Consider the following 26,399-nt stretch of genomic DNA (forward strand, 5'->3'; position numbering starts at 1 on the left):
TACAGGTATAGTAATTAGAGAATGAGTGTCTACACCACAGCAAAGGGATGTAGGGAATGCAGGATGGAGTGACTATGTGCATAGGACTGTAGACATGACACAACAGCCAATATCTCAAGAAAGGGTACATGAGCATAGAAGGACTAAAGATAGTCTATCCCCTTGGTAAAAGGAGAAGGGGAGAGTAATCGTCTCACTAGAGAGTGTGCTGGACTGCCTATCATGCATTGAGAGGAGAAGAGACAAGTGAAATGAAGAGAAGGATATGACGATGACTTTACAGGAGAAACTCAGTGAAGTTTTGGTAAGTTGGCGGACAGGATAGAATCTATACACCAGCGTGTTGAGAGCATGGGTGACCTGTTTCAAACCCCAGAAGCAAGTCACCCTACCTATGATATCCAAGAGAGAGCACTCATTAACTTAGACTACAAAAGAGGCACATGGAGACTGTCTAAAGCCCTAAACCAACTGATGCAAGGGAGGCAAAGCGTTATGTGCTCCCTAGAAGTAGAAACATCTGAGCTACAGAGCTTGAGCGGTTACAATTCCAAAGCACCCATGGGCAGCCAAACCCCAGAATGGGATCCAGCAAGGTTAGAGTGCAAATCCACAGCAGACCAGCACAGCAAATGAGTACCCTATCAAATTTGTGTAGTGAGGATCTCACTGCCAGGAAGACTGTCGCTGAGGGAGAAAATAGTTGGCATAGGGTTGCACCATTTGTAGAAAATGTAGCAGACTGGACTGAGTGGTTAGCTCCACAAATGAGTATATGGCCACAAGATGGGTTCTTTGACCTACATGACATGACAAATGCTGAGGATTGCATTCTGTATGATGAGGGTGATCCAGATTGGGACTACCCGTACATGGGGAAATGTCTACATATATAGCAGAAGCATGCTCGACAGCACCATCCCCAGTGAGCTACCAGCCATTTGCATCAGAGGCCCTTTATACGTAAGGGACCTGGGGCACCCCATTATGTTCCTTGGCCACAAATGGACAAGGAAAACCTCAGAAAACAGTTGCCACTGCTTATGGAGAGAGCAGGGAAATGGATCATTTGAAGACAAACTGTAGGTATAACACTGGCAGTGGGGGATGTAAAATGCCTGCTTAGTTCCCTCATAGGGTATGAAACAGACACAGTATTTCAAAAGGCTAGAATTAGACATGCGACCCTCACTGATACAAGGTGTGATGGGTCTCTATTTAATCTGGTCAGATCTAGTATGTGATCAGCTGAGGAAAATGTACCCTGATAGGCCAGCCATTGGATCCCTCATGGCTCAGTCTATACAAGTAAATGAGGATCCTGCACAATACATCAATAAGATGAAAGAAAAATGGACCCAGGTGGTGGGTCAGGGCTAGGAATTGACAGGAGGTAAAGATGTCCTGTTTTATAATGTAGTCAAGAAAGGCTTGCCTCCTGAAGTTCAGGACAGTGTAGATAATGTAGTGGCACTGGAAGCCAAGCCCTGGATCGAAATTCAAGCACACATAATCAATTTTTGCAAGAAAAAGCAAAAGTAAACAGGAAATAGCAGAGACAGCAGTAGCCCAGTTGGTGTGGCAGAAATTAGCTAAGAAAGAAGCAATGGAAGGTGCTGTGGTGGCAGCAGCAACTCAGATGACTGTAATGTCTGTAGGAACAGTCCCAGGGGCCACCCAATGACAATACAGCAACAGCAGAATGATATACAGGCACAGGGGAAGTAGTAGAGGAGGAGGAGGAGAAGGAAGAGGTAGGACGGATCCTCCAAGAAGGGCTCAGTCATGTTGTTATGGTCAGAGGTTTGGGCATTTGATTAAAGACTTTAACAAGAAAAGATGAGATGAGCCAAATAAAGAATGGGAATGTATAGTCAACCAGAAAATATGACAATACAGCCACAACAAAAATAAACAAATAATATATGTGCCCCAGTCACCCTGGCAAAATGAGTAGCCAGCAATACCCCAAACGCAGCGGGGACTACCTCATCAGAACTACCAAGCCCCCCTCCTTGGAACTCCACTCCAAAATGGACAAGTGGTTGTAGTTGTGAGGAGAGGAAATCCTTTCCAGGCAATCATGTGGGAGGATACACAACATTACGGTGCCAATAGAGTATTTCTATGTGTCCAGTCTTGTCAGTAACTCACAGGGTAGATGAGGAACCCACTATGACGGAAGCTATCAATGAGAAGAAGTATGCATTCCTCATAGATACAGGACCAACAATATTGTGTTTTAGAGAGGGAGGTCTTCCGATTTCCAACAGTCCAATGGACACACAGGGATTCTTGAAGGAAGTTATAAGGGTTCCTTTTACCAGACCAGTAAAGAGGAAATTAAAGGGAAACACATTGATGGCTGTTTATTGTTCTCTCCAGCTGCCCCAGCTAATTTGTGATGAACAGATTTGATGGCCAAATTAAATATGACAATTTATTTTTAACCAGATGGTACCATGTTTTGTTCCACCCTTGAGGTCTCACCTTCCAGCATCATGGCACTAACAGTAAATTACTCCACCAGAGTCTAAATCAGAGCACGACCCAATGATTTGGAGACATTTACTACAGCAGTATACACCATTATAGAAGAGATACGAGAGTTACTGGGAAGAGAGGAGGTTGAATTGCCCAAAGTATTCCTTTTTAGACAACAGGGACAGGACTCTGGGCTGTCAGATGCTGGGTTGATATTGCAGATAGAAGCTTTAGAAATAGCACCGGACTATGGCGCTCTGATAGCAAGTGACCATGATAATGTTTTGTGAGCATGTGCCATCTTCCTAGAACAAGGAATGTTGGTAAGGAAGATACTGGATGATCAACTTTTGATGATGACCCCAACAGAATAATTATGATTTTTCAAGAGTACATACCATGGAGGACAGTGTGAGAAGTCAGACGCCTCCACCAAGCAGAATGTTTGATTCAGTAAAGGAACGGTTACCACGATGTTGGCCTCATCGGCACTCCTGCACCTTACCGGATTACATTGAAGGAAGGCACCCTCTTATCCAGGGTGTAGCAATATCGCCTGTCCAAGGAAGCAGATGAGGGCATCGCCCCTATTATACAGGCATTGCTGGAAGAGGGAGTGATTTACACTTGAGTATCTCCTCGCAGCAGCCCGATTTACTCAGTCAAGAAAGCTAAGGGTAAAACTTGGCTTATGGTTCAAGACCAGGTCTGGGCGTAGAGGGCGTAGTGGGGCTACGTGGAGCAGCGCGTACTGTGCCAAAATCTATGTACACTTGCGCGCTCCACGTAGCCCCACTATGCGCTGCCCGCCTCCCGCCCGCCCTAATTTTTAAATAATTAAAAGAAGGTTTCAAGTAAATATAAACCTCTTACCTTCAGCGCGGCGTCCCGGGTCTCCCTCTTCTTGCTGATGGTAACTTCTTCACGCAAATGCACATGCGCGGACGCCCGCGCATGCGCATTTCTCACGAGAAATGCGCATGCGCGGGCGTCCGCGCATGTGCATTTGCATGAAGAAGTTACCGTCACCAAGAAGAGGGAGCCCCGGGACGCCGCGCTGAAGGTAAGAGGTTTATATTTACTTTAAACCTTCTTTTAATTATTTTAAATTAGGGCGGGCGGGAGGCGGGTGGCGGGCAGCTCTGCTTCGCTACGGTGTGTGCGTAGCACTGCCTGCTTCGCCTACTTCATAAATGGTGAAGCAGGCAGCGCTACGTGCACTCCGTGGGCGAAGCGGAGCACGACGCCCAGGGTTATTCAAGACCTGCACCTTTTGAATGACATAGTGGTACTGGAATTCCCGATTGTCCCTGACCCCTCCATCATCTTGATGAATATTCCCCAGCATGCAAATTATTTTTCAGTTAGTGATCTTAAGAATGTCTTCTTCAGCATTCCTCTTCATCCAGACAGCCACTATCTGACATCGTTCTCATGTCGCAGGGCTCAGTAATTGTACTCTCATTTATCCAAAGGGTATTGCAGGTCCCCCAGCGTTTTCAGCAGAGCGATAAAGAATGATCTGTTTAATTTTCAATCTGAACGCACTCTAGTGCAATATGTTGATCATATATTGATTTGTAGTCCCACTGAGAAATCTCTTCTAATCACTCTTACCCAGAGAGGTTATAAAGTAGAGATAGATGATTCAGTACTGCCAGTAACAATGCAAATATTTAGGACAGTTACTGTCAGCATCTGGTAGGCATGTAACACCTGAAAGGGCAGCCTCCATCTGCCAAATGACAGAGCCAGAAGCTGTTTAAGGTTTACACAAATTTCTGGGGCTCTGTAACTATGTGAGACAGTGAGTATTTGACTATAGCATGCTAATAGCCCCCTAGTTAACTGCTACTAAACAGGCAAGAGACAAAGAGGACAGGACAACATGGACACCAAAGATAAAAGATACTTTTCAGACACTGAAAACTGAAATAACAAATGTTCCTGTCTTGAGAACTCCAGATTACACCAAGAAGTTTTTATTTATTCTGCCATTGCAATGGTCAGGTGGTGACAGCTGTCCTCACACAGAAGTATCCGCTAAGGCACAAACCGATCACATACTTCAGTAGGCTGCTGGACTCAGTCATAAAAAGGATATCATCCCTGTGAGCAGGCTCTAGCAACTGCAGCCTTAGTAGTTGTAGCACAAGCACTGAAAGATGAAATGTATATGTATTTGTGTAAAATGATGAAGTGTGCAAGGTTCATCTCCGAACAGGTAATCAAGGAAAAAGAAAAGTGAGCCAACACTGAGATAGACCTCCCTGCTGTGCAAGTAGGAGATCAGGTGTTTGTCTGCAATTAGGTCCGTAGATGGAGGAATCACCTTTAAAGGGACCCTACACAGTCACCATGGTCACACCAACCGCCCTCAAAGTGGATGGCAGGAAACCCTAGATACACCACAGGCATGTGCATCTCAACCCAGGTTCTCGACCAAAACAATGAACAATGCAAATGGAACAAGGGGGGGGGGCTAAAAATGTAGTCATGAAAGGCCCCCTCCAAATATGCTTTTGGACAATTTTTTTAAAGGACAGCTTAAAAGATATTTATTTTTCTTTTTGGACTTCTTTTTTATCTTTCAAGTCTACTCTTTCTACTCTTTGCTAGTAAAGTAACCTCTGATTCCAAGGTTTTCCACATCAGGAGAGAGCTCTCTAATTACAATGTGACTCATAATGCCCACGCTATATTGTCAGATAACATGTGGCATCAGCGCATGTCAGAAATAGGTCATGCTTCGTGTGCTTCCAATTTCCTCATGCGAATGGTCAAGATAGACTGCACTCCACGAAAGAAGTACCCCCAGACATAGCTCAATCTTGTTTACATCTTCATTTGTATAGCATTATGGGCCAAATGCACTTAACACGTGTAAAGGTAGTACACTTCCTAGTTAATGCCACAACATATGACACTTTACCAGAAGTACTATACATTCCCACACATAGGCAGGACATCAGGGAAGAAATATCAGGCATGAGAAAGACAGGCCGCTCCACCACTATACATTGGACCCAGTTGGTCCTAGATCTAGGATTTCTAGGAGTAACACACCCACCAGCTGAGTGTAACACATATTTTGCAAGTCCATTATCCCCAGACTATGTTTGAAGGCCAGGGTTTAGGGTGACAGGGTCAGTCTTTGCCCACGACCAGTGGCATCCCAACATTGAATTTTACTGACGGGCCATGTCTTTATGGAATGGTACTGATGTCAGCCAGGATGCAATAGGGAAATGTACCTCTACCTGGGAGGGAACCATCTCATATTACACTTGGGTAGATAGCATTGTCATGAGACTAACTTCTGCCTCCTTATGTTTCTGGGGAAATGGCACCATACACGTAGCCCAGAATATTGGTTGTAGGACCACAGTATTCCATGCCGACATGCAAGGGGGCGCCTCCAGCCTCATGGATTTGTTCTGGCAGTATGGAGACCTACTGTATGCCCAGTTAACACCAAAATGGGGTTTGTTCAGGCTAAAGCAACAGCTCATTGGCTCTAGATTTCAAGGTGGGAGCTCCTCAAAGTCTTCAACACTACTAACGATGGCGTCAATGCCATAAAAGAAGAACTACATGACATACAAATAATAGTTCTACAACACTGTTATGTACTTGACCTTATGACAGCCATGCAGGCAGTGGTGTGCAAGAAAATGAACGTTCATTCCATCAAATGATGCATAAAATGGAACTTTGTCAGAGGCAATACATACACTGTATCATTTACAGACTAAAGTGATAGATGAAGGAAGTTCCCCAGATAGTTATTTCGGTGGCTGGTTTGGATTGCTGCCATCCTGGATGTCGGGACTGTTGGGGGACTTGTTGCCAACAACTATGGTCCTACTACTAATATTCTGAGTAATACAAGTAATTCTGGCATGTATTGCGAGAATAGGCACCAAGGCGGGAATGATGTTTTCAGTTAGGACAGCAACACAAGTATTAGATTCCCAGGGCAACGTGTATTCATCACCTGGTACCAAGAACAGACCAAAATCTAAATGAAGTAGTTAAAATATCAACTAGAGGGGGGGAATGTTGTAATAAATTAACATGCTTTATAAAATATGAAATATGAAAATATCACACAATTCAAGCCCAAGCAGAAACCACCCAGCTGTTCATGGTTAAGAACCAGTTTAAGCCCAACTCTCACACTGACAAGAACAAGATGAAAAGTTAATTCAAGAATGTAGTGGCATAGAAAACTTGAAAGGGTTTCCAGGTAATGGCCAACTCTAACATAGTTGAAAGAATTTACAACATCAGCAGACATGTCCCCTGGCACACACCGAGCTGTCAATCAGACTGTGGCCTGATTAGACAATGGGTTCATAATCAAATTAGCCCAGAGCACCCAGGTGCTTAATTAAACAATGGGTGCAGGGAAGAAACTAAGGTGCAAGCACACAAAGATTTCAGACCCACAATGTTTCCAGCACGCACTTCAAGTAAACTGCATCTACCATAAAACACAAGCGCGGTCATAGGCCAAAGATTGCTCTATCATTAAGGATTGTCAAAAGTCTGTAACTTGCAAGTTAACGAATATTTACTATGTGTAATAAATTATTGTATTAATTTGTATAAAAGGGCCTGCCTGCGAACAGGCATTTGAGAAAAATTCCAGAGATAGCCTGAGAAGGACAATTAGTTAGAAAATACAGTCTTTGCATTGGCAAAAAGATTCTTTGTGTTTATTCCAGTATTGGGAGTTGTTGTCACCTCGCAACACAGTACTTAGCAGTTGATATACATTAAATATACCTGTAAGAAGTACACACAGAGAGTGGGCACTTCGAGTCAGCTTTCAGTCGCTTGCTCCTATGAAGTTTTCAAGTATTACCATTGGTTGGCTGGGCTGTCCTTTGCATACATGGCACTTCCTTACAGGTTACAATGGTGTCCATTACTATTCTTATTGGTGGAGTAGTTTCATGTAGTCCTCACCCTAGTGGCTACCTCCCCCGCCTCACTTGCTTGCTGCGTCTGTGCTTGCATCTCTTTACTCTCAGATGTGTCCACTCTCTGTGTGTCTGGTCTGCGGCCCCATACTCCCCTCTGGGTGCACCCCAGCAGTGCCTCCCTTTAGTTGTTGCCTGTGCGTGTATGACTGTCACAGTGATCCACTTAGTTTTCAAGGTGCCTCTCCATGGAATCATCAGTATTTAGGTATGCAACAATATTCTGATTGCAGCTCATCGATACATACATCTGGGGACAGATTTACAAGCCTCTTGTGCCGCCGGTGCGTTACGTTGCATGACGCACCTGCAGCACAACCAGCTGAGTGACATATACAAGCACACGTAAAACCATCCTGCGTGACTTTACCTGTGCTTGTAAATATTGCCCCTTCTTAAGCAACACTTTGCGTGCTAGGTGTGTGACATGAGTGTTGCTGTGGGTGTTCCCACGCAACACCCATGTCCAGTGATGCATTTCCAGATTTACGAGCAATCGTAATTCTGGAAATGCGTCAGAATGCGTAGCCAGGTGCAACGAGGAGAAATGTTTTCATTTCTCCTTCTTTTTTGCCTCTTTCAATGCAAGCTGCATTCTACAGCATGCATTGGAAGAGGAAATTCCCTCAATTCATTGTTTCAGTGCAGGGAGGTGTCCTTTCCTGCACAAAAACTATCTCCCCATGACGCAGGCAACCTTGCACCATGGTGCAAAGGATCCTACGCCGGCGCATGGCAGCAGTTTGTGCACCAGCGCAGGAGGAAGCACATAGATGCAGCATATTGTTGTCGATATGTTGCATCCCTGTGCTTTAAAGCTAACATAGTACGGTGCATCTAAATGACTTGCGGCACCGCGCTGTGTTAGTTTCAGCACCCTGATGTTAAGTGCCCGGTAAGTGCTTTGAACAAAAGTCTTGTCTTAGGAAAACTACATTAAAAAGTGAGGGCATTTAACTGCAGTGTTTTCATTTACATTTCATTAAAAGCAGTACCATGTGACTCATCTACGCAGGTTCGGTTCATCCACGACTTCTGCACGTGGTGGGGAATTACAGGGCTATCGGGGGCTACTAGGCTTTAATTTTAACATTTGGAGTTGCTTTACTTTTAATACGAAGAAACGTACTTCCTTACACATAGTAGTACATATTACCCATGAAATCAAAACCAGGCCACCAGCCTCTTTCTAACCACAGGTTCATTTCTTAATGTTTTTATTGCACTTATCATTTTATTTGTCTCAGAAGCCACATTGCACAGTTGTGGTGAACTTCACACTGGCTGTATCAGTCAGTGTCCCTCTCGGGAGATCACTGAGACTAGGGTTGAGGACAGCTTCACAGGCTACAGGGAGTTCCATGGTCTTTGCACTGGTGCACACCCACCATTCTGGCTCAAACCAAAGCCCACCGTCTAACCTTGGGAAGATGAGCCAGCAGTTCCATTAGGAAGGGAGGTGCAGGCTGAGCGAGGGCCAGCTGTTGGAATCAACTTTCTGCACAAGCAGTTCCATTAGGAAGGGAGGTGCAGGCTGGGCGAGGGCCAGCTGTTGGAATCAACAGACTGCACAAGCAGATCCATTAGGAAGGGAGGTGCAGGCTGAGCGAGGGCCAGCTGTTGGAATCAACTTTCTGCACAAGCAGATCCATTAGGAAGGGGGGTGCAGGCTGGGCGAGGGCCAGCTGTTGGAATCAACAGACTGCACAAGGAGTTCCATTAGGAAGGGAGGTGCAGGCTGGGCGAGGGCCAGCTGTTAGAATCAACAGACTGCACAAGCAGTTCCATTAGGAAGGGAGGTGCAGGCTGGGCGAGGGCCAGCTGTTGGAATCAACAGACTGCACAAGCAGTTCCATTAGGAAGGGAGGTGCAGGCTGGGCGAGGGCCAGCTGTTGGAATCAACAGACTGCACAAGGAGTTCCATTAGGAAGGGAGGTGCAGGCTGGGCGAGGGCCAGCTGTTGGAATCAACAGACTGCACAAGCAGTTCCATTAGGAAGGGAGGTGCAGGCTGGGCGAGGGCCAGCTTTTGGAATCAACAGACTGCACAAGCAGATCCATTAGGAAGGGAGGTGCAGGCTGGGCGAGGGCCAGCTGTTGGAATCAACAGACTGCACAAGCAGTTCCATTAGGAAGGGAGGTGCAGGCTGGGCGAGGGCCAGCTGTTGGAATCAACAGACTGCACAAGCAGTTCCATTAGGAAGGGAGGTGCAGGCTGGGCGAGGGCCAGCTGTTGGAATCAACAGACTGCACAAGCAGTTCCATTAGGAAGGGAGGTGCAGGCTGGGCGAGGGCCAGCTGTTGGAATCAACAGACTGCACAAGCAGTTCCATTAGGAAGGGAGGTGCAGGCTGGGCGAGGGCCAGCTGTTGGAATCAACAGACTGCACAAGCAGTTCCATTAGGAAGGGAGGTGCAGGCTGGGCGAGGGCCAGCTGTTGGAATCATAAGACTGCACAAGCAGTTCCATTAGGAAGGGAGGTGCAGGCTGGGCGAGGGCCAGCTGTTGGATTCAACAGACTGCACAAGCAGTTCCATTAGGAAGGGAGGTGCAGGCTGGGCGAGGGCCAGCTGTCGGAATAAACAGACTGCACAAGCAGTTCCATTAGGAAGGGAGGTGCAGGCTCGGCGAGGGCCAGCTGTTGGAATCAACAGACTGCACAAGCAGTTCCATTAGGAAGGGAGGTGCAGGCTGGGCGAGGGCCAGCTGTTGGAATCAACAGACTGCACAAGCAGATCCATTAGGAAGGGAGGTGCAGGCTGGGCGAGGGCCAGCTGTTGGAATAAACAGACTGCACAAGCAGTTCCATTAGGAAGGGAGGTGCAGGCTCGGCGAGGGCCAGCTGTTGGAATCAACAGACTGCACAAGCAGTTTGTCACGGGGGCACCAGTGGGGGCACGACTTCTGACACCCAACCTGAACGGATGGCTGATTGTTCCTTTACGCCTTGGCCACAGGACTGGTACGGGCCCTTTAATTCCACCAGAGAACCCCGTGGGGAGGAGCCGACTGTCTACACGACAGACCACGTCATCCAATCAGAGAGCTCGGGACCTGCTAAAACGAACCCGGAAGAGGAGAAGTGCGCAAAAGCCGGAGGACGAGTGAAGAGCCGAGAGAAGGAGACGGAGCAGGATCGAGTGAGCAGTGGAGAAGGAGAGACGACTAAAAGAGAGTGCGGAATCCGAGAGACGGCGCCGACGGAGCCAGGAGGCCAACGGATACGCTACTCGCCCCGCCACGTTCCTGGAGGAGCGTGGCTGGGAAAGGTACGTGATCGTATCTTGAGTCTGTCACAGTTACGGGGAGGGTCGAAGTGAATGAGACGAGGGAGGTCACGGGAGTACGGGGAGTGTTGAGGATTCCTTTTCTGTGGGTTAACCACGCTCAACCCTTCCAGCCTTCTCTGCCTACGTTCACCTCCTTACCTCACCTGAGTTGCACGAGTCGCACGAGTTGGTGGTAGTCCCCGGTGATCCCTCACAACCCTTTTCCCCCTCAAAGCGCCATTGGTCCCTACAACCCTACTCACCTTTGTGTCCCTCTGTATCTCTTCCCTGGGTCACGGACGGAGGAGGCGGAGACAGTCCCTACGGCAGAACCGGAAGGAGAGACGATCCCTGCAGAGGAACCCAAACCGGACAGTGGCCCCTGGAGCAACAGACCGCATACAGAAGCTTAACCGAAGGACGCTTATTGAGCTAATAAAAACCCGATTCATTATCTCATCTGTGGGTCCCTGTCTTGATATACTAGGCGATCCACCCCCCCCCAGCACACCGATCCTCACACAGTTCCATTAGGAAGGGAGGTGCAGGCTGGGCGAGGGCCAGCTGTTGGAATCAACAGACTGCACAAGCAGTTCCATTAGGAAGGGAGGTGCAGGCTGGGCGAGGGCCAGCTGTTGGATTCAACAGACTGCACAAGCAGTTCCATTAGGAAGGGAGGTGCAGGCTGGGCGAGGGCCAGCTGTTGGAATCAACAGACTGCACAAGCAGTTCCATTAGGAAGGGAGGTGCAGGCTGGGCGAGGGCCAGCTGTTGGAATCAACAGACTGCACAAGCAGTTCCATTAGGAAGGGAGGTGCAGGCTGGGCGAGGGCCAGCTGTTGGAATCAACAGACTGCACAAGGAGTTCCATTAGGAAGGGAGGTGCAGGCTGGGCGAGGGCCAGCTGTTGGAATCAACAGACTGCACAAGCAGTTCCATTAGGAAGGGAGGTGCAGGCTGGGCGAGGGCCAGCTGTTGGAATCAACAGACTGCACAAGGAGTTCACATGTTGACTGTTTACTGTACACCAAAGTCCACGCTCAGACATGTGCTGATGCCCTCTTATCAGCTGATCGCAAATACATTTTCCCATGCACAGGTTTATGAATTGTTTCCTACACTAGATCTATGTTGCTGTGTAGGAGGTGTCCAAAAGCTCTTGAGACACGTGCAGGGAACAAAGACACAGCAACAGGTGCTAATATATCTGCAACTGCACAATAGACACACACAGCAGAACCTCACCTAGCAACCTCCCTGACAGCCTCCAGGACAGGGGAGGATACTGAGGGGGTGCTCGAGGTCTCCTGGGGCTGCCTGAGAGGACACAACATAAAAGAATGGCGTTTTGTGTCTGCACAGCACTACACGTCTGTTTAATAAGGAAGAAACTGTGGAGAGAGTAACAAGCAAACAGGAACCTTCACTCATCTAAAACTCATGCTGTGTGCGGCTGTCATTGCAAAGTAGAAAGGCCTGGTAGTTCTGGTTAGCAGCTTGGTAATGCTCCCGCAAACATACAGAAATGAACATTAAGAGTTGAATTAATAAATCTGCTCTAACAGTAGTTTCTCTGATTGTTGCTGTCCACCCTCGCACGCCTGCCATGTTATGAACCCTCCTAGGGAAGGGGCGAGCAGGTGATGGGTGAAGTAAATGTTGTCATACTGATCCGTGCCAGGCTCGTGTCTTGAGGGATAAGCACTCTAATGTGTAAGGCACTCTCTCAGAGCTCAGAAAAATGCCCCATAATCCTCAAGAATCTTGCCAGAATTGTGGTTAATGTTTTGGGTAATGAACCCCAAAAAATCCATTCTTAGAAATTTGGAAGTCATTGTTTATTCAGATATTGCAGCCACTTCAACCAGATCATAGAGCAAATATGATTAAATGATGTTTCCGATTGTAGATCTGAGCGATGGCTCTACAGTGTGTAGTGACATCATTACTATTACATATGGGACGGTGACCCTCCCCTGAATAGGTAGAAGGAGCGCTCTCAGAGTCGGAGTCTAAAAAAGGAGTTGGAATATAAGATTGTAAGACTCATTCGGACCCTCTGAGTGGATGCTTGAGGCACAAGATGGTCAGCCAGGGGTCTGCGGGAGCTTCTTCCTGAGGCCCCTGAATGTGGCCTGGTCAGTGGTGTGCAAATGTGGAGCACATCCCTTCAGGGATGAAGGAGATCATCCGCAAGCAAGCCACACTCCAGGGTGAGCAAGCATGGCAGAACTACACTGCTAGGCTGCCTGTACCTGCAGAGCTGACCACATCTGGACGTGATCTTCTACCAACTTTTACCAAAGTGAACCCTGTTAGTGCAGCTCGGTGCATTCCCTCACACTCTCTTGAGGAAGGAGCGTTTAACATAAATCATAAACCTAGAATTGTTGCTGTGGCCAGTTGTGTAGCACGCATAAGAAGTACACCTGTAGGAGCTTCTCGGCAGATGTTCACTCGGTGCACTCAGTTCCATGTTCCAGGTAGAAGAAGTAAGGCAGTATCGTGAATATTACAAGTAGGGCTTTTCGCACGTGCAGGATGAGACCGCCCCTTTCAAGGTCAGGCTCAGCTGAGATACAAGTCATCATTTTACACCAACATCACACAGTTCAACATCGAAACACATGTACCTGTCACAGGATTCGTGCACTCGTACATGCAATGCACCTGGCAGCACTTCTGATCCCTGGGGCAGTCATCGTCAGTGTCGCATGCATTCACATCTGGTGCAAAACATGGTGCTCGAGCGATCTTCTCACACTTTCCTGGCTTTACAATAACTGTAAAAAAAGTTTCGAATTTAATATAAAATCATAAGAACAAAATCGAAGCCATCTGAATGCGCGTGCCTCATTTTCGCCTTCTGCAGTGAGAGGACACCTGTGTGATGCGCGAGGCCATGTCTCCATTGCAGGAAGCGCGAGGAGTACATACTGAGCAAAGAGGCCTCTGGGAGAGCCCCTGGACTCCAGTCTCGCTCTTGATATACGTTCAGGAGAGCACACCAGCAAGATGATGAGGGTACAGCAGAGAGAGCGCCAGAGGTCACACATGGCATTACCCATGAGCACAGCGGGCAGGTGCCCCAAATGCCAATAGGAATATTCAGCGGTAGCTCGAGTGAGTAAATTCCTTCTGGCCCAAAATCTGCTCCGTTTCTCGACTCCTCGGCAAGCTTCATTGGCTGCCCATCGAGACGCCTTCACAGTTCAGAGCTCTATGTCTCGCTCGTAAGGACCCTTTACAAGCAGGGCCCCAGTGTGGCTGCCTTGATTGGGCCATAACTGTCTACTGGAGCCTCACACGCTCACACTTGGATTGAGCCCTTGTCCCCACATCAGGAGAGCCAGGATGGGAGGACGCCCCCTCCGAGTCTGGCTCCGGCCTTCTCATCAGAAGGGCCAGGATGGGAGGACGCCCCCTCCGAGTCTGGCTCCGGCCTTCTCATCAGGAGAGCCAGGATGGGTGGATGCCCCCTCCGAGTCTGACTCCGGCCTTCTCATCAGGAGGGCCAGGATGGGAGGATGCCCCCTCCGAGTCTGGCTCCGGCCTTCTCATCAGGAGAGCCAGGATGGGAGGACGCCCCTTCCGAGTCTGGCTCCGGCCTTCTCATCAGGAGAGCCAGGATGGGAGGACGCCCCTTCCGAGTCTGGCTCCGGCCTTCTCATCAGGAGAGCCAGGATGGGAGGATGCCCCTTCCAAATCTGGCTCCGGCCTAGTGACCACACCGTCATCCGCTTCATTCAACACGCATGCACAGACGTCACCCAAGGATTACACTGACACTTTCATTGTGGGTGAAGAACTGCTGCAGGTTTATTTCATACAACATAAGTATGACGATAAATGGGTTATCTTACGGGCGATCCAGGGCAAGCAGCCCCTCGCTGCTCCGCCCGCCTGGTGAGCCAGCACGCACGGTGGGTCGATGCCCGGCAGTGCGGCACATATTTATTTTCAGATCATCCACTGGGTCACGTGATCTGTCTCCTACTCCCGCCCCTTCTGACAGGGGGCGGAGCGTGTTGTGGCACACCCCCGGTTGGTCAGGCCCCCCAACCGCCCGAAGGACTAACGGGGCGCCGTCGCGGTCTTCCCAGAACCCCCTTCGGCTCCTGGACCTTGGCTCAGGCACCCTTACTGTGCCGGACAGGGGTACCCTTACTGTACCGCCTGTCGCAGAGGTACCCTTACTGTACCCGTCTGCCTCCAGATCGCCCTGTAACTCCGCCTGCAACGCAAAAGAAAAACATTAAAACATTCCAATACGCGCTGTCTCCGCCACGCAGGGTAAGCGGAATGGGTGGGAATACGCGTGTGCGGGCAGGAGCGGCGCGCAGGATGCAGAGGAGGAACTGGGCGAGAGGGACGCCTATGTAGGGGGGGGCTAGCCTCGCCCCCCTATCGGCCCGCCTCCCACCTGCCCACTCATAGGGAGATCTCCTCCCTGGGCGCGGCCTCGCGCTCGAAGCAGAAGAAGGAGGAGGGGGAAGGCTGCGACGGGCGGCCACTAGAAAGCTGCCCTGCTGATGTCCCACTGCGTGGGACGCGGGCAGCGGCATTCTCATCAGGAGGGCCAGGATGGGAGAACGCCCCTTCCGAGTCTGGCGCCAGGATGGGAGGACGCCCCCTCCGAGTCTGGCTCCGGCCTTCTCATCAGGAGAGCCGGGATGGGAGGACGCCCCTTCCAAATCTGGCTCCGGCCTTCTCATCAGGAGAGCCAGGATGGGAGGACGCCCCTTCCGAGGCTGGCTCCGGGCTTCTCATCAGGAGAGCCAGGATGGGAGGATGCCCCTTCCAAATCTGGCTCCGGCCTTCTCATCAGGAGAGCCAGGATAGGAGGACGCCCCTTCCGAGTCTGGCGCCAGGATGGGAGGACGCCCCTTCCGAGTCTGGCTCCGGCCTTCTCATCAGGAGACCCGGGATGGGAGGACGCCCCTTCCGAGTCTGGCTCCGGCCTTCTCATCAGGAGGGCCAGGATGGGATGACACCCCTTCCGAGTCTGGCTCCGGCCTTCTCATCAGGAGGGCCAGGATGGGAGGTCGCCCCTTCCGAGACTGGCTCCGGCCTTCTGGACTATCTGCCTCTTCAGTCAAGAAAGATCTCATACCACTCGAGCTTTCAGAAGCAGTCCAAGGCCTGCTGCTCTCAGCCTCTCTACGATGCCCGGGCACACTTTTTTCTGCCTTGTCACATCAATGATCAGCGCCCGGAAGCCCCTCTCCTGGGCCAGCAAACCACTTTAGAAATTCACATAACATATCATATCATACCATAAAAAACATAACTTACTAGTATGCAGAAGGCATTGTTTATTATGGGGCCCGCTTTAGGAATGGTAATAACCTCCAATTAAGTGTGGCAGTAGTGGTGTGTGCAGCGGTAGAGTTCCTATGGACCCCAGGTTAGTAGGGCTATTTTGATGTGCCCAGCATGAAGTGCTGCCATGGGGCCAGGCACTTAAGACTATGGGGTCGAGCCCAGGGGCCTTCAATAAAGATGAGTCCTGGTTAAGTACGGTAACTCTGATAAGCACAACAATATTCTCATGTCAGAATAAAGTGCGCCAGGGCTCGTGAGAACAGTGGGCAGTGTTGCTATGATGTCCAGTGTAGGTATAGCATTGCAGCTGGGCACAGTGGCAAGTGTTCCTGTCTGCCTCCTGTTACTGAGAGCTACTTTACGGGATTGCCCCATATTTTCCCAGGTATGGCTACATCTCTTCGTGGAGACTTTGTACCCAATTTACACGCTATAAATTGCCTTTACCTTTAGAAACTTTGTGTTGTGATACTTCTTGTAAAATGCAATTTGTTTGTGTCAAATGCTACAATGCATCCATTGTGTTCGCACGCCCGTCTTCAGTAACATTCTTTTATGCTTTAGATACGCTTCTGGATTTATGTTATACTCTCTGATCCTATTCAGCTGAGTTTTTCTCACATGTTTCCTTCTGTCCTCTTTGGGGACCCTTAGACTAGTTTCTTGTTGGCACACCACAATGTTGAAATGACTTTGGGCCACAGTTATGAAATCATTTTGCATTGGCAAACTGTGTGAATCGCTAAATTCGACCATTTGTGAATGCAAACTAGCCATCAAAAAAGATGTATCAAAGGGTTTGTAGTAGCAATTTTAGGTAATTGCCAAATATGGCGATTACATAAAATTGTGACTGCAAATAGGGACTCACAATTTGCGATTTTGTAAGCACATGTACCAAGCAATTTCTAGATGCAAACTGTGCATTTAGGAAATGCTGTTACCATCGACTACAAGTCGATTGTGACCATATGAAATTTTGTAAAATGCACAAAAATGCATTTTTTAAAGTACCATGTAGTGCACACATGGCCCTAGGGCATGTATGAACTCGATGTGCAAACTCTTTTGGGGGGTGCTTCAGTGGGGCCTTTGGACCCCAGACACCCTTGGTTTTGCAATACCGTATTTGCGATTACTAATTAGGTAACTGCAAATTAGCTAATGCAAAACCGTTCATAACCTATGGGCCTTTAGACCCATGGGAACGTATGGAGGAGTATTAGCTAATAGCAATTACCTAATTTGGATTGCAAATCTTTAGGAATCGCTCTCAGGTAATCGCTATTTTCTTACATACCATTTTGTGTTCCTTCAATAACGATTACCTAAAATTCGCTATTTAAGCAATGTAAAATGGATATTTGATACATTTGGCCCTTCGTTTTTTCAATTAAGATTTTATAACAGTGAATAGGATTAACCTTCATTTTGTTTCTATTTTCTGTCTCCAACCCTTGCCTCAGAAAAGCAGAGAGAGTATGTTTGTAATAACATCTTAAGTTAGAGTTGTTTCCTACAGAGGTAACAGACATTAGATCAGTGCAAGGCCGGATGCTATTGTGCATTTGCTCCACACCTAGCAGTGCGTCAGAGGAGACCGTGAAAGGGCATGCTACAATAGCGACAGGGACACACTCAGAGACAGCACCTTCCTCTGCACTTAGCAGTGCGTCACAGGAGGCAGTGAATGGGCGTGCAACAATAACTACAGGGTCAAATCCATAGATAGCACCTTCCTCCACACCAAGCAATGTGTCAGAGGAGACCGTGAATGGGCATGCAGCAATAACTTGTAGTATGGGTTAGCCACTCCCTATGTACAATGCTAAGTTAGCACAACCGCGTCAGCTGTTAGAAAGCCAGGTTGCCGCTTCTGCTGCTTTTGCACGCGACACTGTTGTTACATGTTATTCATTTGAGAACTGCTGACTCGACTTTGCTTCACATGAGAACCGTCTGTTGTTTAACATCCTTAACAGTGAGCAGTGACCTTGGTCTGTACACCGTGTAAGGAACGAGTCTGGGTCACTAGACGGTGCAGGTTGCTGTGTTCAGGTTGATCGTACCACTTCTTAGCCATAACATGCATACAGCTGCCAATACCTGAAAGACGAGTCCTTTAATATTACAGAGCAGCATGTTTTTAGAGGCATTCGAAACGAAGAGCTGTTGCAGGAGAGAGCCTTGCTGATCCTGTGATGTGATTCCACTAAGCTGATCCATAAGGTATGGGGTCCCCCATGCAAGCCTAAGAGACCTTCTATTAGTCTAATAATAACCTATTAGTTGCTAGAGAAAGGAGGGTGGTTGCTTTCCACTGTCATTATTATTATGATTGCTCCTTTCATTTTCTATGGTATTGTAACAATGCTGATGGTTCTGATCTTAACCATTTGTCTGCTTGTGTTAGCCAAAGTACTGCATCTTAGGACACAAGGTTTATAAAATAAACTCTTTAAACTTTACCGTGTCTTTGTTATTCTGTTGTGGACTGATATATAGATACCAACAGGTATTTCGGATTCCCACCACTCCTGAGAATATCTAAGTCGCTTGTTCTGGGTTGTCTATACATTGGGACAGCCGAGCTAAATCTCGGATAACGAATGGGACACTAAGCTAGTCGGATAAGGGGTTCTTGGTTCTGAGGGGAGTTTCTGGTACACCACAATTCTCTGAGGTCCTAGTTTCCTGCGCATAGTTCTGTGCATAAGCAGAATCCCCGCAACAAACTACAGGGTCACACTTAGAGATAGCACCTTCCTCCACTCCTAGCAGTGCGTCAGAGGAGACCGTGAATGGACATACAGCAATTACTACAGGATCACACTCAGAGATAGCACCTTCCTCCACTCCTAGCAGTGCGTCAGAGGAGACAGTGAATGGACATACAGCAATAACTACAGGGTCAACCTCAGAGATAGCACCTTCCTCCACACCTAGCAGTGCGTCAGAGGAGACCGTGAATGGATGTACAGCAATGACTACAGGGTCACACTCAGAGATAGCACCTTCCTCCACTCCTAGCAGTGTATCAGAGGAGACAGTGAATATGCATACAACAACAACTTCAGGGTCACACTCAGAGATAGTACCTTTCTCCACTCTTAGCAGTGCGTCAGAGTAGACCGCGAATGGGCATGCAGCAATAACTACAGGGTCACACTCAGCGATGGCACCTTCCTGCACACACAGCAGTGCAACAGCGGAGACTGTGAATGGACATACAGCAATAACTACAGGGCCACACTCAGAGATAGCACCTTCCTCCACTCCTAGCATTGCATCAGAGGAAACTGTGAATGGACATGCAACAACAACAACAGGGTCACACTCAGAGATAGCACCTTCTAATGGTTCTAATGGTTTTATAATACCAATTGCCATTTGTCTCAAAAGGACAATGTTGTCGACATACTGTAGGCACCCAATTTTCTCCATTGCCAAGGTTTGGGGATGACTTTCCTTTTGCGGAAGATAGCTTTCAAAGTCAGCTAGGTATAGTTTAAACAGACTTGGGGCTAGTATGTATCCCTGTTTCAGTCCATTCATAGTATCTATTTTTTCTGTGACTTTGTTGCCATCCCTAATTTGAACTGAGCCCAAGTCTCTTCGTACAATGATATGATTGCTCTTAACAAATTACTTGCGATGCCCAATTCTGCCAGTTTTTACCAAATTTAGCCGTGCGGGACCGGGTCAAAGGCCAACAAGATCAAAGAAACATGGAAAGAACCGGGTTTTACATTGTTTTGCTTTTTCAGCTAAGATGGTAAGTGCTGTTAAGTTTGTGATTGTCCCCATACCTGATCTGACCCGGGTTGTTGCTCAAGCTACTCTGAATTTCTGAGGGGTCCGTTTGGTTGCTGTGGGTTGCCGATACTTGCTTTGCCTCCTGGGACTCCCTGTTATCTTCTGCCTGCAGGGGTATCAGTAAATGTCTGTTTTGTCTGCCCTCTTCCTTCAGGTGGTTGGCTGGCAGAGCATACATTTTGCGGATATGGGCTTCTCAAACCTCTACCACAATCTCCAAGTTTTGATGTTGAGCCTTTCCCCTTCCACTCCATTTATCGCTTGCCAGAATTCCTTGCTGTTTGGTAATTTGCTGGTCCATAAGAGCTTGCTTCCAGATTCCTTCTTGTTAGCTTCTTTTTACATTCTCAAGTTTCATAATGAGTTTTTTTCACACCCTCTTCCCTTTTTTTATTATGTCAACCGGTATTCTTCTCACTTCTCTTGTATTTGTGATGTTCGCTTATGCAGATCGGTGCTGTACCTGCTTTGTCTTCCTATTCCCCCTTTTGTGCATATTCCTTTTGTACTCACATGTGGTACTGTTCTGGACAGACATTTTGTCAGTAGGATCTTGCTTAGCATTGCCCAGGCCTCTTCATGTTGGACTTCTACTGTTGTTGCTTCTTCTGGTACTCATACTCTGCGATAAACCTCTGCCATGATCTCCTCAATCCCTGAGCCATGCCATTTTAGCCTTTCTATGTTATAGCTGACTGGACTGGAGACTAACGTATTTGCTGGACTCAACTTATGAAACTTTCATTCAATTCTAAGGGTTTGTTAGAAGTTTTCATTCTCTGAGCGGATGACTTCAAATTGGCTTACCAGTGGCAAACCTTTTTTGCTAATTAGCGTGAAGTCTATTTTTGATGTCATCGTACAACTGAGGAAGATTATTGATGCTTGGATGTCCTCCCTCGTGGTGCCGTTCAGCATCTTTAGAACTAGTTTTTCTAGCTGCTTTCGTAGATTGATGGCATATTGTTGATTGCTCCATTTAATAATACTTTGATTGAGGTTAGTAAGGAAGTTTTCTTGAAATGGAAGGGAGTGATTGTTGGTGTAAAGTATGTAGTGGCTTTATTAACTCAGACAGGGTAGCCTTCCTTCCCTTCTTCTTTGCTTCTCACGCAAGGATGTAAACATTTATGTTATGAAGCGGTTCTACCTTTGTTTTTTATATCCAGTTTTTTTGTAGAGGAGTGTGTGGAGAAGACCCACCCCACCCCAGTTGCACATAATTTCAGATCCTTTCGATTGAGGAACATCACACACCAAACAAAAAAATCTCACATTATTTGCAACATAGTTAACTATTGGCATTGGCTTTAAATTCCAGGTTTCCTGTGTGATATAAACATTTTGGAGAAATGACATTGTGCCTCCATATTGCAGCATTTTCTCAAAGCCATGGATGTCCCAGGAGCAAATGTTAATACTGTCCTGCTCTAACGCTGAGATGTTTCAATCAGGACCAGTTAATATATTGGTCGCTGGGGGTCCATGGCAATCCTGGATTGCTTCCAACTGTAGGATGCTGCTGGTGCTGCTGGCACTGGCCAATGTGACTTGATGTCGGGAATGTCACTATTGTAGTTTTTGTAAGTTTGTCAAGAATTGATCTGCGCACATCACCCCCCACTTGGAACCCAGTGCCTTACTGCTGTGTTAGTTGGCCTGTCATGTTGTTTGCTTGTGGCGTTGAGGAGCAATGGACCCGCATTTGTGGTGGGTCAATCTTTTGAAGCTCTATCCTCAATTTTTAAAAGGTTTCCTGGCATGCCAGGATTTGAAGCGCAATTTTGGCTAAATCCCATGTTGTTACTATTGTCTCTCTATTGCTGATTGCCCATGTGCACAGGCACCTGGATCCAAATTCTAAGGGCCCTATATATCAAGGGAGCTGAGTTGCATTTTCAGCATGCAACGTGGCACATGCCCAACGCAACCCCCAAATGTGATTTGTCATGCCATGCAAGGCCACTCTGTGTGGCGCTGAGTGACTTGATACATCAGGACTAACACAGCACAGCGCACATCACTGCATTGCATTACTCTGCCCTGGGAAGATGTTCCATAGGTGTTGGGTGGGTGTTCCCAGCAACACTCATGGACTTTTACGCATTCCCAGATTTAACATTACTTGTACACCTTGGGATGCATTAAAATCCTATGCCTTCTCAGGGGAGGAGTAATGAGGAGAAAAATGTGTATTTCTCCTCATTACTTTCTCTTTCTACAGCACACATAGATATAAGAATATGCTTCAGGGGACTGTTTGTGTACAGGAAGGTGCCCCTTCCTGTACAAAAACAATTCTGCATGCAAACAGGTGCATTTGCACCATAGTGCCAGAGAGCCAACGTTTGCGCTAGGCAAACCATTGTGGACCAGCACTGGGAAAATTAAGGAATGCATCGGATTGTGATGAATCCAGCACATTTCTGCCCTCTCCCTGTAACACAGCACAGTGCAGTATGACAAGGTGACTTGCTGTGCTACATTTCTATTTCATAAATTTGGTCCATAATATTCAGGTTTGGTGACATGGGTTTGCATGTCACTAAACCTGACAGCAGCAGCAAACTAATATTGTTGCAAATAATATTTATTACCCCCCCATGTTTCATATATGAGGTCCTCTTTTGATCTAAAAGATTTTTTTAATTGATGCTGAATTGTGATGAGAAACATTTCCCTGCAAAATGTTTGTAATAGACTTCCATAAATCACCCACATTAAAAATGTATTAAAGAAAAACGGTATTTAAAGCAATCTATTATTTAAGGCCATTAGGGAAAGACACTCTGCAGACCAGGGCCGGCTCGATCTGGGGCCCTCCTGAAAGGGTGGGCCCTGGTCCAGGGCTTACTTTGCCCATACCTTTAAAACGTTTCTGGGCTGATGCCTCAGGGTACGGCATTGGGGCAGTGTTACTGCAGTTGAGGGCCTAGACCAACATGTAGCTTTCATCTCTAGGGTGATACTTACCAGGGAACCAGAAACATTTTGAGGCATGGGAAAAGTGGGCTCTGGCCCAGGGTCCTAGCCTTTCAGGGGCCCCCTGATTGATCCGGATCTGTTTTCCACACATTCCTGCCCTGGTGACCTCAAATAACTCTTAAACATTGATTTTTTTAAATACTAGTTTCCTTTAATTTATTTTGTAATACATGTGATGTATGGGAGTCTATTACAAACATTTTGCAGAGAAAATATGTGTTTAGGTTTTTCAGCACCATGCAACAGCCACTAAAAATTTTAGATCAAACCAGGACCTCACATATAGGAAATGGCAGTGGGTTGCAGTGATTATTTACAATAATGTATGTAAGCTACTGCTACATTACAATCCTGGAAAGACACACCACTCTCCCTGAATATTAGATGTAAACACATTTATAATTTGAACCAGTGTGTCTGTGCACTCTCAGTGACCTTGGCAAAATGAGCATTAAAAGCTGACAATGGATGATAGATTCAAAGCTGTTCCAAACATGGACCCCTCAAAATTCATTTTGCTCATGGCCTCCAAAAATTCCTAAAATGTCCTGCAGGGAACAGAGGTGGAGTGCTATTGAGAGGGAAGGTTGTGCTCTAACCTGGTCACTGAGAAAGATGAGACCTTACTTGTTTGGGACTAACTTCTGAGTTCAGACAGGCCACAGCCTCTCAGCGGACTCATGCTGATGAGGGGTTAGAGACCCAAACTTAGTGAAAAAATTTGTATTTCACTACTATGAAACCTACTTCTGAAGTACTGGGTTTTTCAGAACCCAGCGGTGCCAGGGAACACACCCTAAGACTTCGAGTCCTTCCTGTTTCAGACTACAGAAACACAGAGTCTTCTTGGTGAAGTAAAAAGATCGTATTTATTGTCTGCAGCCAGTAACAGGTATCCTAGAAGTACAACACGGTGTATATTCTCAGGAGACTGCTCAACTTTACCAAGCCAGCCTTCTCTTTTATACAAAATATTAGGCTTTAGGCAAACATTCCTTATTTTACAGTTGACCATTCACATATTTTCACTACAAGGAAAAAGCAAAGTCATGAGGACAAGCCCATATTTCAGTTTGTCCAGCCCTCAATCAATTACCCGGCAAGGCTCAGTACCTTCATCAGATATCGACGCACCCCCAATAAAAACGGGCACCTCCTCCTCGTAAAGCAAGTCATAAAGAAGAAACAGGGACAGGTGTGTGTAAGATTAGGCAGGGTTTGTGTGTGATAAAAAGATTTATGATATGTTGTGCCTTGATACTAATCTCATTCGGCCACTGGGAAAGGAACTGGCCGAACAGGTTTTGGCTTCAGGCAGTGGATTCAGCTTGCCTAGGTCACAGAGGAGTCAGCAAAGGTGTACGTGTCCTTCAGACTTTTAAATGGCCTTAGTCATTGGCCTATGTGAGGGCAATCACAAAATGGCTGCCGTTCAAATGGAACCCGAGGGTTCAAGACGGAAACTCTGATTTCAGGGTGATTTCGTCACCCGAATATGACGAAAATACTTGTGCATAGTATTCTATTCATTCTCGGTCTGCTGATACCAAAATCATCATGATACGACGATGTTTATAACACGGATCCAGAATTTTCAGTACCACACTTCTCCCATAGGATAACATTGGGATCCCTTATTACATTTAATAAGTGCTAACTTTTGATTAGGAGCAAGTAGCATGTTTGGTGTCTGGGAAATTGCAATTTAAAATTCTTTGTCACATGACTGGGGGCAGTTGGCAGTTGAACTTTGTTTATTCCTACCAGACAGCCATACAATACAAGGATTAGGTGTGCCTCTGCCCTGCCTTCACACAAAGGACTTCACACAACTTCATTGTTTGTGCAACCATCTACACACTAGTGCAGCTGCAAGAAGTTGCAGTAGGGTTTGAGAACCCTGAAATTGGAACACCTCCACGCTACCTGACAGCGACCCTCAAGGTAACCCCACAAATACGAAAGCCAAAGAAGGCAAGAACTCTTAGGCAGCAAACCATGGTAGGGGATCCCCACTTTTCATTGCAATTAGAGTTGCAGTTCATATTGCATCTAGATCCAGTCTTTCTCTAGCAGGATAACAACAAAGAACAGAGTTCAGGGGGCAGTAATGACCAGTCACATATATCATCAGCAATGTCACAGTTGCTTCAGAAAAGGGATACTACAGGTATAGTAATTAGAGAATGAGTGTCTACACCACAGCAAAGGGATGTAGGGAATGCAGGATGGAGTGACTATGTGCATAGGACTGTAGACATGACACAACAGCCAATATCTCAAGAAAGGGTACATGAGCATAGAAGGACTAAAGATAGTCTACCCCCTTGGTAAAAGGAGAAGGGGAGAGTAATCGTCTCACTAGAGAGTGTGCTGGACTGGCTATCATGCAGTGAGAGGGGAAGAGACAAGTGAAATGTAGAGAAGGATATGACGATGACTTTACAGGAGAAACTCAGTGAAGTTTTGGTAAGTTTGCGGACAGGATAGAATCTATACACCAGCGTGTTGAGAGCATGGGTGACCTGCTTCAAACCCCAGAAGCAAGTCACCCTACCTATGATATCCAAGAGAGAGCACTCATTAACTTAGACTACAAAAGAGGCACATGGAGACTGTCTAAAGTTTAGACGCTCGCTCGCTACACGGCTTTACCGTGTCGTGAAATGATGCATGTCTATAAAGTGTGTCACCAACATCAAAAGTTTGGAAAGCTGTGGCCTAAACCAACTGATGCAAGGGAGGCAAAGCGGTATGTGCTCCCTAGAAGTAGAAACATCTGAGCTACAGAGCTTGAGCGGTTACAATTCCAAAGCACCCATGGGCAGCCAAACCCCAGAATGGGATCCAGCAAGGTTAGAGTGCAAATCCACAGCCGACCAGCACAGCACAGCAAATGAGCACCCTATCAAATTTGTGTAGTGAGGATCTCACTGCCAGGAAGACTGTCGCTGAGGGAGAAAATAGTTGGCATAGGGTTGCACCATTTGTAGAAATTGTAGCAGACTGGACTGAGTGGTTAGCTCCACAAATGAGTATATGGCCACAAGATGGGTTCTTTGACCTACATGACATGACGAATGCTGAGGATTGCATTCTGTATGATGAGGGTGATCCAGATTGGGACTACCCGTACATGGAGAAATGTCTACATATATAGCAGAAGCATGCTCGACAGCACCATCCCCAGTGAGCTACCACCCATTTGCATCAGAGGCCCTTGATACGTAAGGGACCTGGGGCACCCCATCATGTTCCTTGGCCACAAATGGACAAGGAAAACCTCAGAAAACAGTTGCCACTGCTTATGGAGAGAGCAGGGAAATGGATCATTTGAAGACAAACTGTAGGTATAACACTGGCAGTGGGGGATGTAAAATGCCTGCTTAGTTCCCTCATAGGGTATGAAACAGACACAGTATTTCAAAAGGCTAGAATTAGACATGCGACCCTCACTGATACAAGGTGTGATGGGTCTCTATTTAATCTGGTCAGATCTAGTATGGGATCAGCTGAGGAAAATGTACCCTGAT

General features: G+C 47.1%; 1 protein-coding gene across 4 annotated transcripts in view; it reads right to left on the reverse strand.

Moving 5' to 3' along the window:
* The window catches only part of LOC146822194 (nigwaprin-b-like), a 257,200-nt gene that overhangs the window by 139,293 nt on the left and 91,508 nt on the right, over positions 1-26,399 (reverse strand). For 2 of the 4 annotated variants that reach the window (XR_014963247.1, XM_085613330.1), the window contains exon 3: positions 13,374-13,523. The exons of the other annotated variants lie outside the window; for them this stretch is intronic. Coding sequence is in view for 1 of the 2 variants with exons in the window: in XM_085613330.1 (XP_085469456.1) it covers positions 13,374-13,523 (150 nt within the window). In the remaining variant the exon portion in view is untranslated. The remainder of the gene's footprint in view (positions 1-13,373; positions 13,524-26,399) is intronic. 4 annotated transcript variants of the gene reach the window in all.

Source organism: Triturus cristatus, chromosome 6 (genome assembly GCF_964204655.1).
Source record: "Triturus cristatus chromosome 6, aTriCri1.1, whole genome shotgun sequence".
Taxonomy (NCBI): Eukaryota; Metazoa; Chordata; class Amphibia; order Caudata; family Salamandridae; genus Triturus; species Triturus cristatus.